At 44.9% G+C, this 12,191-nt stretch overlaps 2 protein-coding genes across 8 annotated transcripts in view; one reads left to right on the forward strand and one right to left on the reverse strand.

Moving 5' to 3' along the window:
- Window positions 1-9,578, forward strand: part of LOC139562195 (girdin-like) — a 96,727-nt gene extending 87,149 nt beyond the window's left edge. For 2 of the 6 annotated variants that reach the window (XM_071379631.1, XM_071379632.1), the window contains 6 exons: window positions 519-596; window positions 1,645-1,857; window positions 2,391-2,453; window positions 3,706-3,792; window positions 4,142-4,407; window positions 4,606-9,578. In XM_071379631.1, coding sequence (XP_071235732.1) covers window positions 519-596; window positions 1,645-1,857; window positions 2,391-2,453; window positions 3,706-3,792; window positions 4,142-4,407; window positions 4,606-5,577 — 1,679 coding nt within the window. In that variant the 3' untranslated portion in view covers window positions 5,578-9,578. The remainder of the gene's footprint in view (window positions 1-518; window positions 597-1,644; window positions 1,858-2,390; window positions 2,454-3,705; window positions 3,793-4,141; window positions 4,408-4,605) is intronic. The other 4 variants (XM_071379637.1, XM_071379636.1, XM_071379633.1 and 1 more) reach the window with 4 other exon arrangements.
- A 400-nt stretch (window positions 9,579-9,978) lies between these two features.
- LOC139562197 (prolyl-tRNA synthetase associated domain-containing protein 1-like) lies at window positions 9,979-12,019 on the reverse strand. Of its 2 annotated transcripts, none has more exons than XM_071379640.1 (2): window positions 11,821-12,019; window positions 9,979-10,756 (listed from the first exon to the last, which is right to left on the reverse strand). In XM_071379640.1, the coding sequence occupies exon 2, from the start codon at window positions 10,736-10,738 to the stop codon at window positions 10,328-10,330; it is 411 nt and encodes a 136-aa protein (XP_071235741.1). In that variant the 5' UTR covers window positions 10,739-10,756; window positions 11,821-12,019; the 3' UTR covers window positions 9,979-10,327. The 2 variants fall into 2 exon arrangements, with proteins under 2 accessions (XP_071235741.1, XP_071235740.1); XM_071379639.1 differs by having other exon boundaries at window positions 11,378-12,001.
- Between the last annotated feature and the right edge of the window lie 172 nt (window positions 12,020-12,191).

The following is a 12,191-nucleotide window of genomic DNA, read 5'->3' on the forward strand; positions in this document are numbered from 1 at the left end:
CTCCTAATTGCACCCTTTAATAAACATCACCCTGTGTGTGTGTGTGTGTGTGTGTGTGTGTGTGTGTGTGTGTGTGTGTGTGTGTGTGTGTGTGTGTGTGTGTGTGTGTGTGTGTGTGTGTGTGTGTGTGTGTGTGTGTGTGTGTGTGTGTGTGTGTGTGTGTGTGTGTGTGGTGTCTGCTGGCAGCCTGATGTCTTCTATGTGACAACCCTCTTCACAACCATCCCACCGAGCTGGTGTTTTGTGTATGAATTTGTTTGAACAGTCAGTGAGTGTTAGTGTGTGTGTGCTCATTTGCATGTAAGCGTTTTCACTTGTGTAACTCTGTGTGTTTGTTTTCGGTCCCAGTTGGGTCTTCAGGGCACTACCCTGGTTCTATCCCCCTGGTTCTGTCCCCCTGGTTCTGTCCCCCTGGTTCTCAGCATTAATATCCATCTGTTTTTCCCTCCTTTCTGTTCCTCTCCATCTCCCCTGGTCTTTCTGTTTCTCCCCTCTCTGCTTTGGCTGTAAACTGAAAGCTCTGAAAAGGTTGCCCTTTATGAGGACCAGATCGAAGGAGAAAGACAAAGAGAAGGCCATCTACCGCCGGTCCATGTGTAAGACCTCCAATAGCCCGCCCAGCGTCCTACCACCTCCCTCCATCGCTCCACCTCCTCTGGCCTGCGCCTGCCTCCCTCCATCACCTAGAGTCTCCTCTCATAGCTTATAGCTTGTGTCTTTCCTTCCATTCTAGGAATACAAAACTCAAACACTACTGTATCCCTAATAGTAGCTGCATCTATCTTAACACATGTTGTGTTTGGGTTAAATGTGTGTACAGTCAAAGTAATGACATACAAGAACTAACATATGTAGATATTAGAACAAACTAACACTCTCTTCAGTAATTAAGGACAATAATGTGAGTTAATGTGATTGTAGAGGATAGAGGTGTTCTGTGAACTGTAAGGTTTTTTCTGTAGTTCTTTTCGCTGTAGTGTTGTGATATCTGTAGATGAGCTGTAGTTTATTTTTAGTCGAGGTCTAGTCCATGTATATGTGTGTGACAGTGCAGTCGCGAGGAACTGTATGCCATTCCACTTTTCTCTACTGTACCGTACTGTATAGTGTGGTGTGGCCTGTGGATGTGTGTGGCCTGCACTGTGTGACTCTGGCCCCATCTATATATCTCTGCCTGTGGTGTGAGTGCAGCCTGCCGTCTCACCCCTCTCTCACTACAGTGCTGATGCAGGCATGGCTTGGCAGAACCACACTGCGCGCTCTCTCTCTCTTTCTCAGCCACCATGTAGGAATTGAAATGGAGCCTTCCATTGATTTCTTTATCTTTTTATCTCCTTCTCTATCTTGTATTTTCTTTCTCTCATTTTCTCTATCATTCCCTGTCTTCTCTTTTATCTGTCACTCTCTCTGCTATTTTTATTGAGTATTTTTTTAGTTTGGCTGCATTTCAGCTCTTGTGCATGCCTTGCCAACATGGGCTTGCCCACACTGACTGTGTCACATCTCTGAATGCTGCTGCTCTGATTCTTAGCAGCCACTGCATGCTTAGCCTAGCGCTGCTCCCTGTGCCCTCCCTCTGGGGCCAGTCAGCCCACCACATAAGGGTAGGAGGTATCGGCTAATTGATCTTCATCTCCAACCCAGCTATGAACGACTTGCTACAGACCATGGCCCTGGCGGGGGGTCAGTGGGCAGGCAGCACAGAGAACCTGGAGGCGCCCGTCGAGACCAACGGGGGCAGCAGTACCCGGCGAATGAAAGAGCTGGGTTCCATGGCCTACTCCACCAACGCTATCAACTACGCCACCCTCACCCTGCCTTCAGGCAGCAGGGCCAAGAGGAGCCTGAAGATCAAAGGTAGAGACTACAGGACCGCTAGTCTATCCCCCCTTCCTCTGTGTGGTGATCTGAACTATCATCAAGGGAAAGGGGATACTTAGTCAGTTGCACAACTGAATGCATTCAACCAAAATGTGTCTTCCGCATTTAACCCAACCTCTCTGAATCAGAGATATGAGGGTGCTGCCTTAAACGACGTCCACGTCATCGGCCCCTGGGGATAAGTTGTTGTTAGGGGTTAACTGCCTTGCTCTTGGGCAGAATGGCAAATTTGTCCACCTTGCCGGCTCGGGGATTCAAACCAGCGACCTTTCGGTTACTGGCCCAATGCTCTTAACCTGTGTATTTACTGTAGTAGAAAGATCTGCTGATCTTTGTGTGTTTCAGAAGCAAGTCATTCATTATTTTAATTTTTTTCATACTCCAGCTTTCAGAAGATTGGCTGACTGATTGGCTGACGCAGACTTTGCTTCCCATAAGGCCTATTCTCCTGTAGTCTCTCCATCCCTCCAATCATAACTCATATTTCCTCATCTCTGTCTTTCTTCCAGACAACGCTTCCTGTGAAGATGTCCCAGCATCCTCAGACGACCCCTTTGGGGTCAAAGGGCAAGGTAAAATAACTGTTGACCTTAAGGACAGAAACTTCCATTACTATTATATACCACAGGGATTAACACCAGTTTACTACTGGAATTAAATATCAAATGGCCCCCAAAAAAGTCCCTGTTTTAAAAAGCCCTACAGTAAGTATAAATGTTGTGCCACTATGATGTAAAGATAGCCCACTAACGTTAGCTAGAAGCTTGGCCCATATCTCTGCATTTCATTTTGCTACCATTAGAAAGGGATTCTGCCAAAATGTTATCATTGACCGTAAACTCCGCCTAACAAATGGTCTTAAGCTGCCTGCCTCCATTAGCTGGTAGATCAGGTTTTCTGCCTTCTCCATATCCCCACTCACACACATATAACACACACACACAAGTTATCTCTATTTCCTGTTCACTCTTGGCTAGCTAAAATGTCCTCCCACTGACATGTACATTGTGTAATACAGTAATTATATATATATTTTTTTAATTGCATGAATTTCACAAGGACAGTCTGTTTCACTTACACTCTGTTACATTAATGTTCTGGAATGTTTGTGAGTTAACTAATATAATGGAAGATAGTTTAGGACAATTTAGTATTTCCTAAACTGAGCGTAACTAGCAGTAGCTCAGTATTAGTGAACTGCACTACTGTAGCCCAGTGTAGTGTCTAATATTTGTGGGAGCAGGTTAACCCAGGCAGTTGTGTGTGTTGAATGTGCCAGGCCTGCAGGTCTTTAACAGTACTCAGGCTCTCACCCTCTGTTCTCAACTATGTGCAGAGTCCCCGGTAGCATCTGTTGGAAGTCACACATCTGTCTAAGACCACTAAAAGTACCACTTTACTCAAGATCGCTACCACTATAAATTATTACCGGTCACATACCTGCTGACATCACTTTCCCAAACCTGAACCATCCTGAAGACCACTAATAACAGCAACAGCACTATCAGTTTGCATCCAACACACCTGTCCTATAGTATAATCCTCCTCTCCCTCCCCTTCAATCACCTGAGCCCCTCCCCTGTTGGCCTCTGGGTCTTGTCAATCACAAGGCTCTTTTCCTCCAATCAGGTTTTACAATAGGTCCTTCCTCTTGAATGATTCCTCCCTTCAAGTATGTGTGCCCCTCCCTCCTCACTCCCTTTGTGTGATCGGGCATGTTGTTGGAGTAGCATGGCACCGTGCCACCCTTCCTGCCTGCATGCACCATCTGCTGCCCTGTGTGACGTGCTCTCTCAAACTGTGTGCCCTCGTCTCCCTATCCAGCCTCCAGACCCTCCAGCCTCCATAGTATCAAGACCATCAGTAGTAATAGCAATAATAACTCCCACTTCTCTCCACTCCAGACCAAAGGTACAGTCACACACCCCCTCTCTCCCACGCTCCTGTATACCATACCTTTGTTGATTCACACACGCAATAGATTAAAACAATAAGAAACAGAAGGGAAAAATGAGTATAGAACTCTTCGGAATTGCTTCTTCTCTTAGTCTGAGGTATGTTCTGGAAGGGTCCAGGCTAGGTTTAGCATATTTTGTATTTATTTGCTGTGTCACAAAAAAGCAGGTTCCAGAGCTATGTTCCTGAGCTATGCTTTATATCCAGAGCCTGTAATCACCTTGGGGTGATACTCTAATGTTAGTACTTGAGTCAGTCATACGCCGTTAGAACAGAACTCACCTACAGTACTGCTTCTCTTCAGGCACGTTGAACGGAAACCTCAGCAGGCCCCACAGTGAGAGCAGTGGGGAGTTCAGTCTCAGTCTGGACCAGGAGGAGTGGTCCAGCGGGAGCAGCCCTGTCCAGCACCCCCTGTCCCGCTCCTCTCACCAGAGCCCCATGCTGCTGCGGAGGTCCCTGGACCCCCAGGCCGCCCAGGCCAGGAAGAAGACGAGCAACTCCTCGGGCAGTGCCAGTGAAGTGGTCTCTCTACAGCAGTTCCTAGAGGAGAGCACCGACCCTGCAGAGGTGACAGCCTGGAACACACAGCAACACTAGATTACAACACTGTACTATACAATTTTGGGATAGGAGTACTATGTTATTCATAGGCTTCAGATGTGCTATGATAAGAAACAAGTAGAAGTTATTTCACCAATCAAGTCTGCTATAAAGCCCAGGTAATGTCATGGTATGGCAACTTGAATGTCTCCTCTCCATCTCCAGTCTGGCAGCCAAGAGAATCTGACCGTTGAGTCTCCCCGCCTCTCTGGAGGCACTGAGCATGTGCAGAGGGACCGGGCTGAGCGAGGCTCCACCTCCTGCACCAAGGGGCGGGGCATCCTGCGCTCAGCCAGTGGGAAGGCAGCGCCAGTGCACTCAGACGGCCGCCCCCCAAAGGGTGGCCAACCAGGTCGTCCCAGTCTACGGAAGGCAGAGAGTACGCGTGTGAAGGGCACGGTCCAGCCCCGGGTCGGCCTCTCCTCCCAGAGTAAAGCCATGTCTGTGTCTGAGCGTCTGGACATCTCCTCCACCTCCTTCTCCACGCTGCCCCGGGCCAGCAGCGTCATCTCCACAGCTGAGGGCTCCACGCGTCGGACCAGCATACACGACCTGCTGTCCAAAGACGCCCGGCAACCCGTGTCTGTGGACCACTCACCCTCCTCAAAGGCCTCTCCTCGCACCTCCACCACGCCCAGTGAGTACCCCCCAACCAGTACCCCATCACAACACCCCAATCACCAGTCCATCCCCCTAGCCCCAGCCCTCGTGCCCCTGTCCCTTCCCAAGTCAGTCAGTATGCCCTGCACGGGCAGTCAGCAACCCCCCAATAGTAAGGAAACTGATCTCTCCAGCCTGGAGTCCTTCTTTGGAAAGTCCTTCACAGTAGAGTCAGTGTTTATGGACTCCATCTTCAGTGAGCCAACCTTCACAGGGGCCAAGAGCCACACCTTCCTCTCCCTCAACACCTCCCTGGTCAGTAACATCAGCGGCCCCCCAGGCAAAACCCACCCCCAGCCCAACTCTGTTCAAACTGCCCAGAACCAACCAAATGGGCAAAAGCCCTGCCCACCTGACCAGAATGGGGAACATGAGGTAATTGACACCAATCATGTGCTTGATGCTGACCAATCCCCATCCCAACCCCTTAGCCCAGAGGACCAACAATCGTTGTGGTATGAGTATGGCTGTGTCTGAATGTGTGGCGCCCTGGTCAGCTACTGATCTGGGACCTGCATAAGGACCAGTGATGGTGGGGGAGAAAGAAGGAACTCTGCATGCTTTATCAAAGCACTATCATGCTATGTTTTCTGTTGAGCTTTCATGTTTTCATGGCTGATTTGTAAATTCCTCACCTCTGGTTTGGTCTATCCCTTTGTCTCGTGGAAGTGGGGTTCTCTGGATGTCTTTGCTTCAATGGTCCGTTCACACTATTCATTAATCAAACCTCTTGTTTGGCTCACATTTTAAAGCTATTACATGACTGCATTATGGGGGACATGAATAGCTGTTCTTGTTATTTTAATCAACATTTACCATTTATTTTCCAATCACAAATGCATCTTCAGAAAACATGTTGCAAAGCTACATTAACTATCATTTGGACATTCAGTTCATCTTTTTTTTTAAATCTCCATGTCAGAGGTCCTCCAGAGTTAGAATGGAGCTCTGTTTAATATTAAAGTTATGAGGCTTGTAGAACATGTCCCATGATAAGCTGTCTGAGGAACATATTAACTGACAATAAGCTCTATTTATGGAGCCATTATATAATCTAGCCCTTCAGAGGAAAGAGCTACTATCTTTAACAGGAAACCAGTTTCTCATCTATTAATATGAGATAATAGATTCTGTTTCCCTTTTTTTCTTATTGGGTGTTTGGTATGTGGGAGAATCCTGTCCTCTCTAAAGTACTGTATCGCATTTCATTACCAGTCTAATTCTACTGTATCGACCTCAATGCATATTCACTGAACTGCATGGCTTTATTCTGTCTTTGTTTGTTCTGGACCTCTCATTTTGATTGTTGTGATCAAAATGGTTTTGTCTTTTTCTTTGGTGTGTTTTGTGCATATGACACGTTTTTTCTGTTCCATTTAATTTTCTCAACAAATCCTTCTCAATTGGGGTTAAGGGATGGTTTTGGAAGAAACGTCATTCACTAAATGATTTGAGAGGAAATGTAAGTTGTAGAGAGAATGTTGCCTTTCTAGTGTTAGTGGTGAGAGAAATTTGCAAGTGAGATGAATGTGATTGTCAGATTATTTTGTGAATGAAGGTTCTTCTACTCTTGGTTGTCATGGTATTGGATCTGGGTAAGGTGTCGTGAGAATGCTCACGGCCACAATACAAATTCCAATAGCACAATAACTCATTTTAGGTTATGTATTATTGTAGACTGACTGGGTACACCATGTACAAACGTATATTATGAACCATATGAAGTTATATTCGAGGGCAGAAAGCACTCCTTTATGCACCAGTAGTAGGAGTAGTGATGTCGTTGATAGTTTAGATATATTTATTTCTGCTTCGTTATGTATTTACCATTTTGAAATAGTTTTATCGTATTTATCTTGTGTGTATAAACCATTAACTGCAGCCTTTATTCAGATGGAATATAACATGCTTTTGTTCTGCAGATGTGGAAGTGTTACAAGAGCGCAGAAAGTCAAAAAGCGGAACTGGGGAGCAACAAAGCTCCTAAACATTAATGATGAGCTCAAGTGGTGAGTGCTGCTCTCCAAGTCCAACAGGGAGATGGGGGGGGGGCTCCATGGTAACCCAAAGTGGTGTAACAGATGTCCCATCCTGGACGTGCTTGCTTATGCTACGCTGGTGTGTCGTCGTCGTCGTCCCCGGCCTGGCTGGTGCCACCCGGTAAAGGGCACATGAATGGACCGTCTGCATGGCGTCTGGTGGAACACGCTTTGCCCATTTTTGTGCCCAACCCCTAATAACAGGAGGACCTGTCTGTCCTGCTACACGTAGATGCACCCCCTCCCTCCCTCCCTGCTCCTCAGTGATACTGTGTGTCCATAGCTGGCTTTTCTTAACTTTTTTCTGTTGGTATTCAGGAAAAAGCACCGGTGGCTCTATACGAGGTTGTGGTCCCTTTGCGAGCTTGTCTATCTGCAATACTGCATGGCTCTGGTGTCGTGCAGCTGAAACCCGTCCCCTTACCCTGACTGTCGATGCATGTAGACTGCTTTCCTGTGCGTCCATATCTACATGTTCATCTTCTTCTGTCATTTCTGCCTCTAACCTTTTTCTGTCCCCTTCTCTTCCTCTCTTCACTCTGTCTGCCTCCAACTCAGAGGAAAGTGACCTTCAAGCTGTCTGACTTTGAAGCCTTTAAAAGTCGGTCTACTGAGATGGTCTTCAAAGAGAAAAGCTTGTAGAAAAAAACATGAAAATCAATTTCAAGAATCGTTCAATAGAGAAAAGTAAACGTCCTCTCTTTTTTCCTTGAATCAAGGAAACAAAACTCATAAAGGGAAATGTCTAAAATGTTCAATTTCATATTCATAATCTCCAGCAACCACCCCAACATCAACATATGTGAAAATGGCGTGTTTATATGTTTTGTAGTAAAAAATAGAGGAAGAAATGTTTCCAATGACATCATTGTTGTGCATGGTGTGATTTTTAACCAATTACGAGTAGGTATTGCTTACTAATTGGTTGATGTCATTGGAAAAGATTATCTTTTTTACATATGTTGATGTTGGGGTGGTGCTGGAGGTGATGAATATGAAGTAGAAACATGTTGAAATTTCCCGTTAAGACATAGGTAACTGCCAAAATAAAATAAAAGCCAACAAAGTGTCTTAATAGGGCGTTGGGCCACCTCGAGCCACCCAGAACAGCTTCAATGCGCCTTGGCATAGATTCTACAAGTGTCTGGAACTCTATTGGAGGGATGCGATAACCATTCTTCCACAAGAAATTCCATAATTTTGTGTTTTGTTGATGGTGGTGAAAAAGCTGTCTCAGGCGCCACTCCAGAATCTCCCATAAGTGTTCAATTGGGTTGAGATCTGGTGACTGAGACGGCCATGACATATGGTTTACATCATTTTCATGCTCATCAGACCATTCAGTGACCAATCGTGCCCTGCGGAGGGACATTGGGCCCATTTGTTTCACATGGCCCGGTGCCCCGGGTGGGTGTAGATTTCACTTAAGGACCAATGGGAGCACCGGGCCATGCAAAACTACCTTACCCATTGTCGTCCTGGAAGAGACCACTCCCATCAGGATAGAAATTCTTCACCATAGGTTGAAGGTGATTCTCAGAATAGATGTGTATGTATTGGTGTTTACCTTGCCCTCTAAGGGGTTGAGAGGACCTAAACCATGGCAGGAAAATGCTCCCCACACCATAACAGTGCTGCCAGAACCCTCATTTATAAAAGTTTGTCCTTTATTTTGGCAGTTACCTGTATGTGGTGACAATTGTTTTTCTAAAACTACCTTTATTTAACTAGGCAAGTCAGTTAAGAACAAATTCTTATTTTCAATGACGGCCTAGGAACAGTGGGTTAACTGCCTTGTTCAGGGGCAGAACGACAGATTTTTACCTTGTCAGCTCGGGGATTCGATCATGCAACCTTTCGGTTATTAGTCCAACGCTCTAACCACTAGGCTAACTGCTAACGTTCACTCTACACGGACCTACACTTGGTGCCACTGTTCACGCAAAGCCAAATGGGTGAGCTTAAACTAGACCCTGGGGACTCCACGTTGTCCTCTGTGTGAATCAGCTGGACTTTTGCAGTTTGCCATTTGATGTTAATGATACTCTTTGTAAATGAGCATGCACATGCAACATCTTTCTACTGTGGAACAGCTGACCTCTACTTTCAGCAATATGCACCGGAAATAAAACTGCTTGTGGACACAGAACAACAAGGTCAACCACAATCTGCATGGAGCAATCAATCAACATGGTTTCCTCCCAATCAGAATGGACTATATTTTAAGTTGTGTTCCTCTGAAATGCCAAAATGACTATCGCAGGAAGCCATGCCATCTGTTTGATTGACAGCCAATCCAATCAAGATTAAGGTTGTGTGAGCTGAATGGCACACCTGTGTATGTGTACAGTGCTGTCAGATTACTGTGTCTGTGATGATGACCTAGTGTCCACTTCCTTCTCCACTTTTACATAAATCCATTTGATGTAATGAAAACTCCAGAAGACTCCTGTGTGTCATTTCATCTTCACTGCCCACAGCGCCAATCTCATAAAGGACTGTAACTGTCAAGTGTCATCTATTCTTCGTCAGATGAATAATTTGCATAATTTGTAATCTAATCACCAACTGAAGTTGTTGGGATATTGGATGAAAGTAATGTCATGATTTCTACATACAGATTAATGTAATGCCCCTTTAAATATTATATATGACACTTTAGGGGGGGATAGGCCTGCACTGTTTATTCTGCTATATTGAAAATGTTTCGATCCGAACCGGATCTTTGTCAGGGCAGTGAATTGGGAGCATATACAGTGTGCAGACCTTCCTGTTCCAGCACCTAAATTAAGGGTGTGCACAGCGTATAATCCCAGACGATTTGAGTGGAGCATCAATGTTCCATCATCTGCTTTATTACACTGCAGTATTTAGTATCAAAACAGTGCAAATGACTAGATCTCGCAGAGGGAGATACAATGCAAACACCGTAATTCACTACTACATTGTCTTTCAACCATGTACATATAACCAACTATCTACTGGTCTCTTGCCCATAGAAAACAAGGTCTCTCCATCCCTTATTCTGTCCCAAATGTTTGACTATTATTTTTATTTTTTTACAATAATGGAAATTTCTTGATAACCCGAAGTAAAGGCACAAAGGTAAATAACTTTTAAATAAATCATTGTACCAAGCCAAAGCACAGTCTGACAGGATAGTAAGTATGTTAATTTCAAGGTATTTACTAGTCAAAGCTCTGAAGAACTGGTTCATGTCCTGTCTCCTTTAAAAACTTCAAGAGATCCTCTGGCTTTAGTCCCATAGAGACAGCATTGGTCATGGGATGGAAGTAAACTCGCTCATGGCCTCCGTTGACCAGGTCGCTGTCCAGGACAAACTTGACGCTCTGGTCCTTATCACAGAAGAGTGCCAGGGCAGTGGCACAGCCTTGGCCCACCTTCAGTTTCTCCAACATGGCTGCCTCCTCAGCAAAGCGGAGGTTGCCGCTACCCAAGCCTAGCTTCTTAGCCAAGTCGTTGAGGTTGACCTGACGGTCATGGCGGACAGAGACCAGCCACAGGCGCTTCTTCTTCTTGTCTTTCAGGAAGAGGTTCTTAGTAACTGCTCCACTGAGGTCTTGCAGGTGAGGCATCATCTCTTCCACAGTGAATACCTAAGGGAGAAAGTATCACAGCAAGTCAGAGGACATGTTACTTTGGTATCTGATGTCTAAAATGGCTCCCTCTCGTCTCGTCTCGTTTCATCTAATCTGAAATGGGAGATCTGGACAAGTACAATTTCCAGTAGGCGCCTATCCTACTGCTTTCACCTAGACTGGTAACAAATCAACACTGGAGAGGCGACTACTGAAATTAAATGCAATCCTACCAAAAATCAGAAGGAACAATTCACTGAAGAATAGTATAAGAGAACATATCATACATCTATTAAAAGTCTCATGCGGGATAATTGTCACATTTTCTACCTGTAACGTTCTACACATCGAATAAGCACCAGTACTAAAATGAACATGGCTTGCCTATAAATGTACGTTATAAAGGATGAGTCCATGATGTGACAGGCATCGTGCGACACCTAGTTGTGGTTGTAAAAGGGAACACAAAGCCCAGTAAAAGTGTCAATTATTTTTCTAAATAACAAAACAATGCACGGCTAAATTCTTATTCTAGGAGTGATGGTGGGGATGTGAATTTGTTCTCCAATCCAGTGCACTGAAGTATTATTCAACTCACTGGACGACCTTAGCTAGCTAGCTAACGTTATTGGTTCTTACCGGTGGATGGTCTACGCAGACCGTCTGGATATTCAGACTTTCCAAATACTTAACCAACTCAGTCCGGAGCTCAGGTGTTGCCATTGTTAATTTGAAGAGGAAAGAAACGCTATTCAGAGGACAAATCGGAACACTCCCACGTAGCATACACTTCCTCAGTCTACTCATTCCACAAACCTGTATTTACATAACTGCGCAAGCGCAGACAAACGAATGAGCAAACCCAGTCAATGGAGGATTTGTCGTTTCATGGTTTGTAGATGTATATTTGTCACCAATTAGGGATTTTCAGTAGTTGCGATTCAATTCTGAAGTTCCATTGTATTAGAATATAATTAAAAGCCACCCAGGGGTAAATTATTTCCTTGAAGTGATGACATGAGTGATGAATACAATTGCATAAATACACCACTTCAATACAAAGCAGTATTAAACGAGTTTACCTTTAAAAAAAGATCCGTTCAAAACCAATGGGGACCACAAATGACGCGTTTACGTGGTACGAGGTAGACGGCAAACATGTCAGTTTTCAACGAGAGCACGAACGTAAATGCCGTCAGCCGCCACACTTAAAATATTTCAACTTTTGCCGTAGCGTTCTCTACTGGGTATTGATTTGCACTTTTTACTGAAATCCCCATAGCAACGCATAGGCGTGCTGTCACCAGCTCTCTTCTTTTCTTGTCCGACTACGTGGACGGGTATGACGGTTTGTGTTACATTCAGTGACAAATGACAAGTCGCATTGTAAAAATCTAGTTTTACAATGCCCATTTTATTTGAAATAATGTGCAAGCCTAAAAAGACAATTTTA

The sequence above is a fragment of the Salvelinus alpinus genome, chromosome 32 (genome assembly GCF_045679555.1).
Source record: "Salvelinus alpinus chromosome 32, SLU_Salpinus.1, whole genome shotgun sequence".
Taxonomy (NCBI): domain Eukaryota; kingdom Metazoa; phylum Chordata; class Actinopteri; order Salmoniformes; family Salmonidae; genus Salvelinus; species Salvelinus alpinus.

Coding starts and splice junctions, on each gene's coding strand:
- LOC139562197 (XM_071379639.1), bottom strand. CDS start 11,545: ATGAGTAGACTGAGGAAGTGTATGCTACGTGGGAGTGTTCCGATTTGT. Junction 10,757..11,377: donor TCTGCGTAGACCATCCACCG/GTAAGAACCAAT, acceptor TTTCTCCCTTAG/GTATTCACTGTGGAAGAGAT.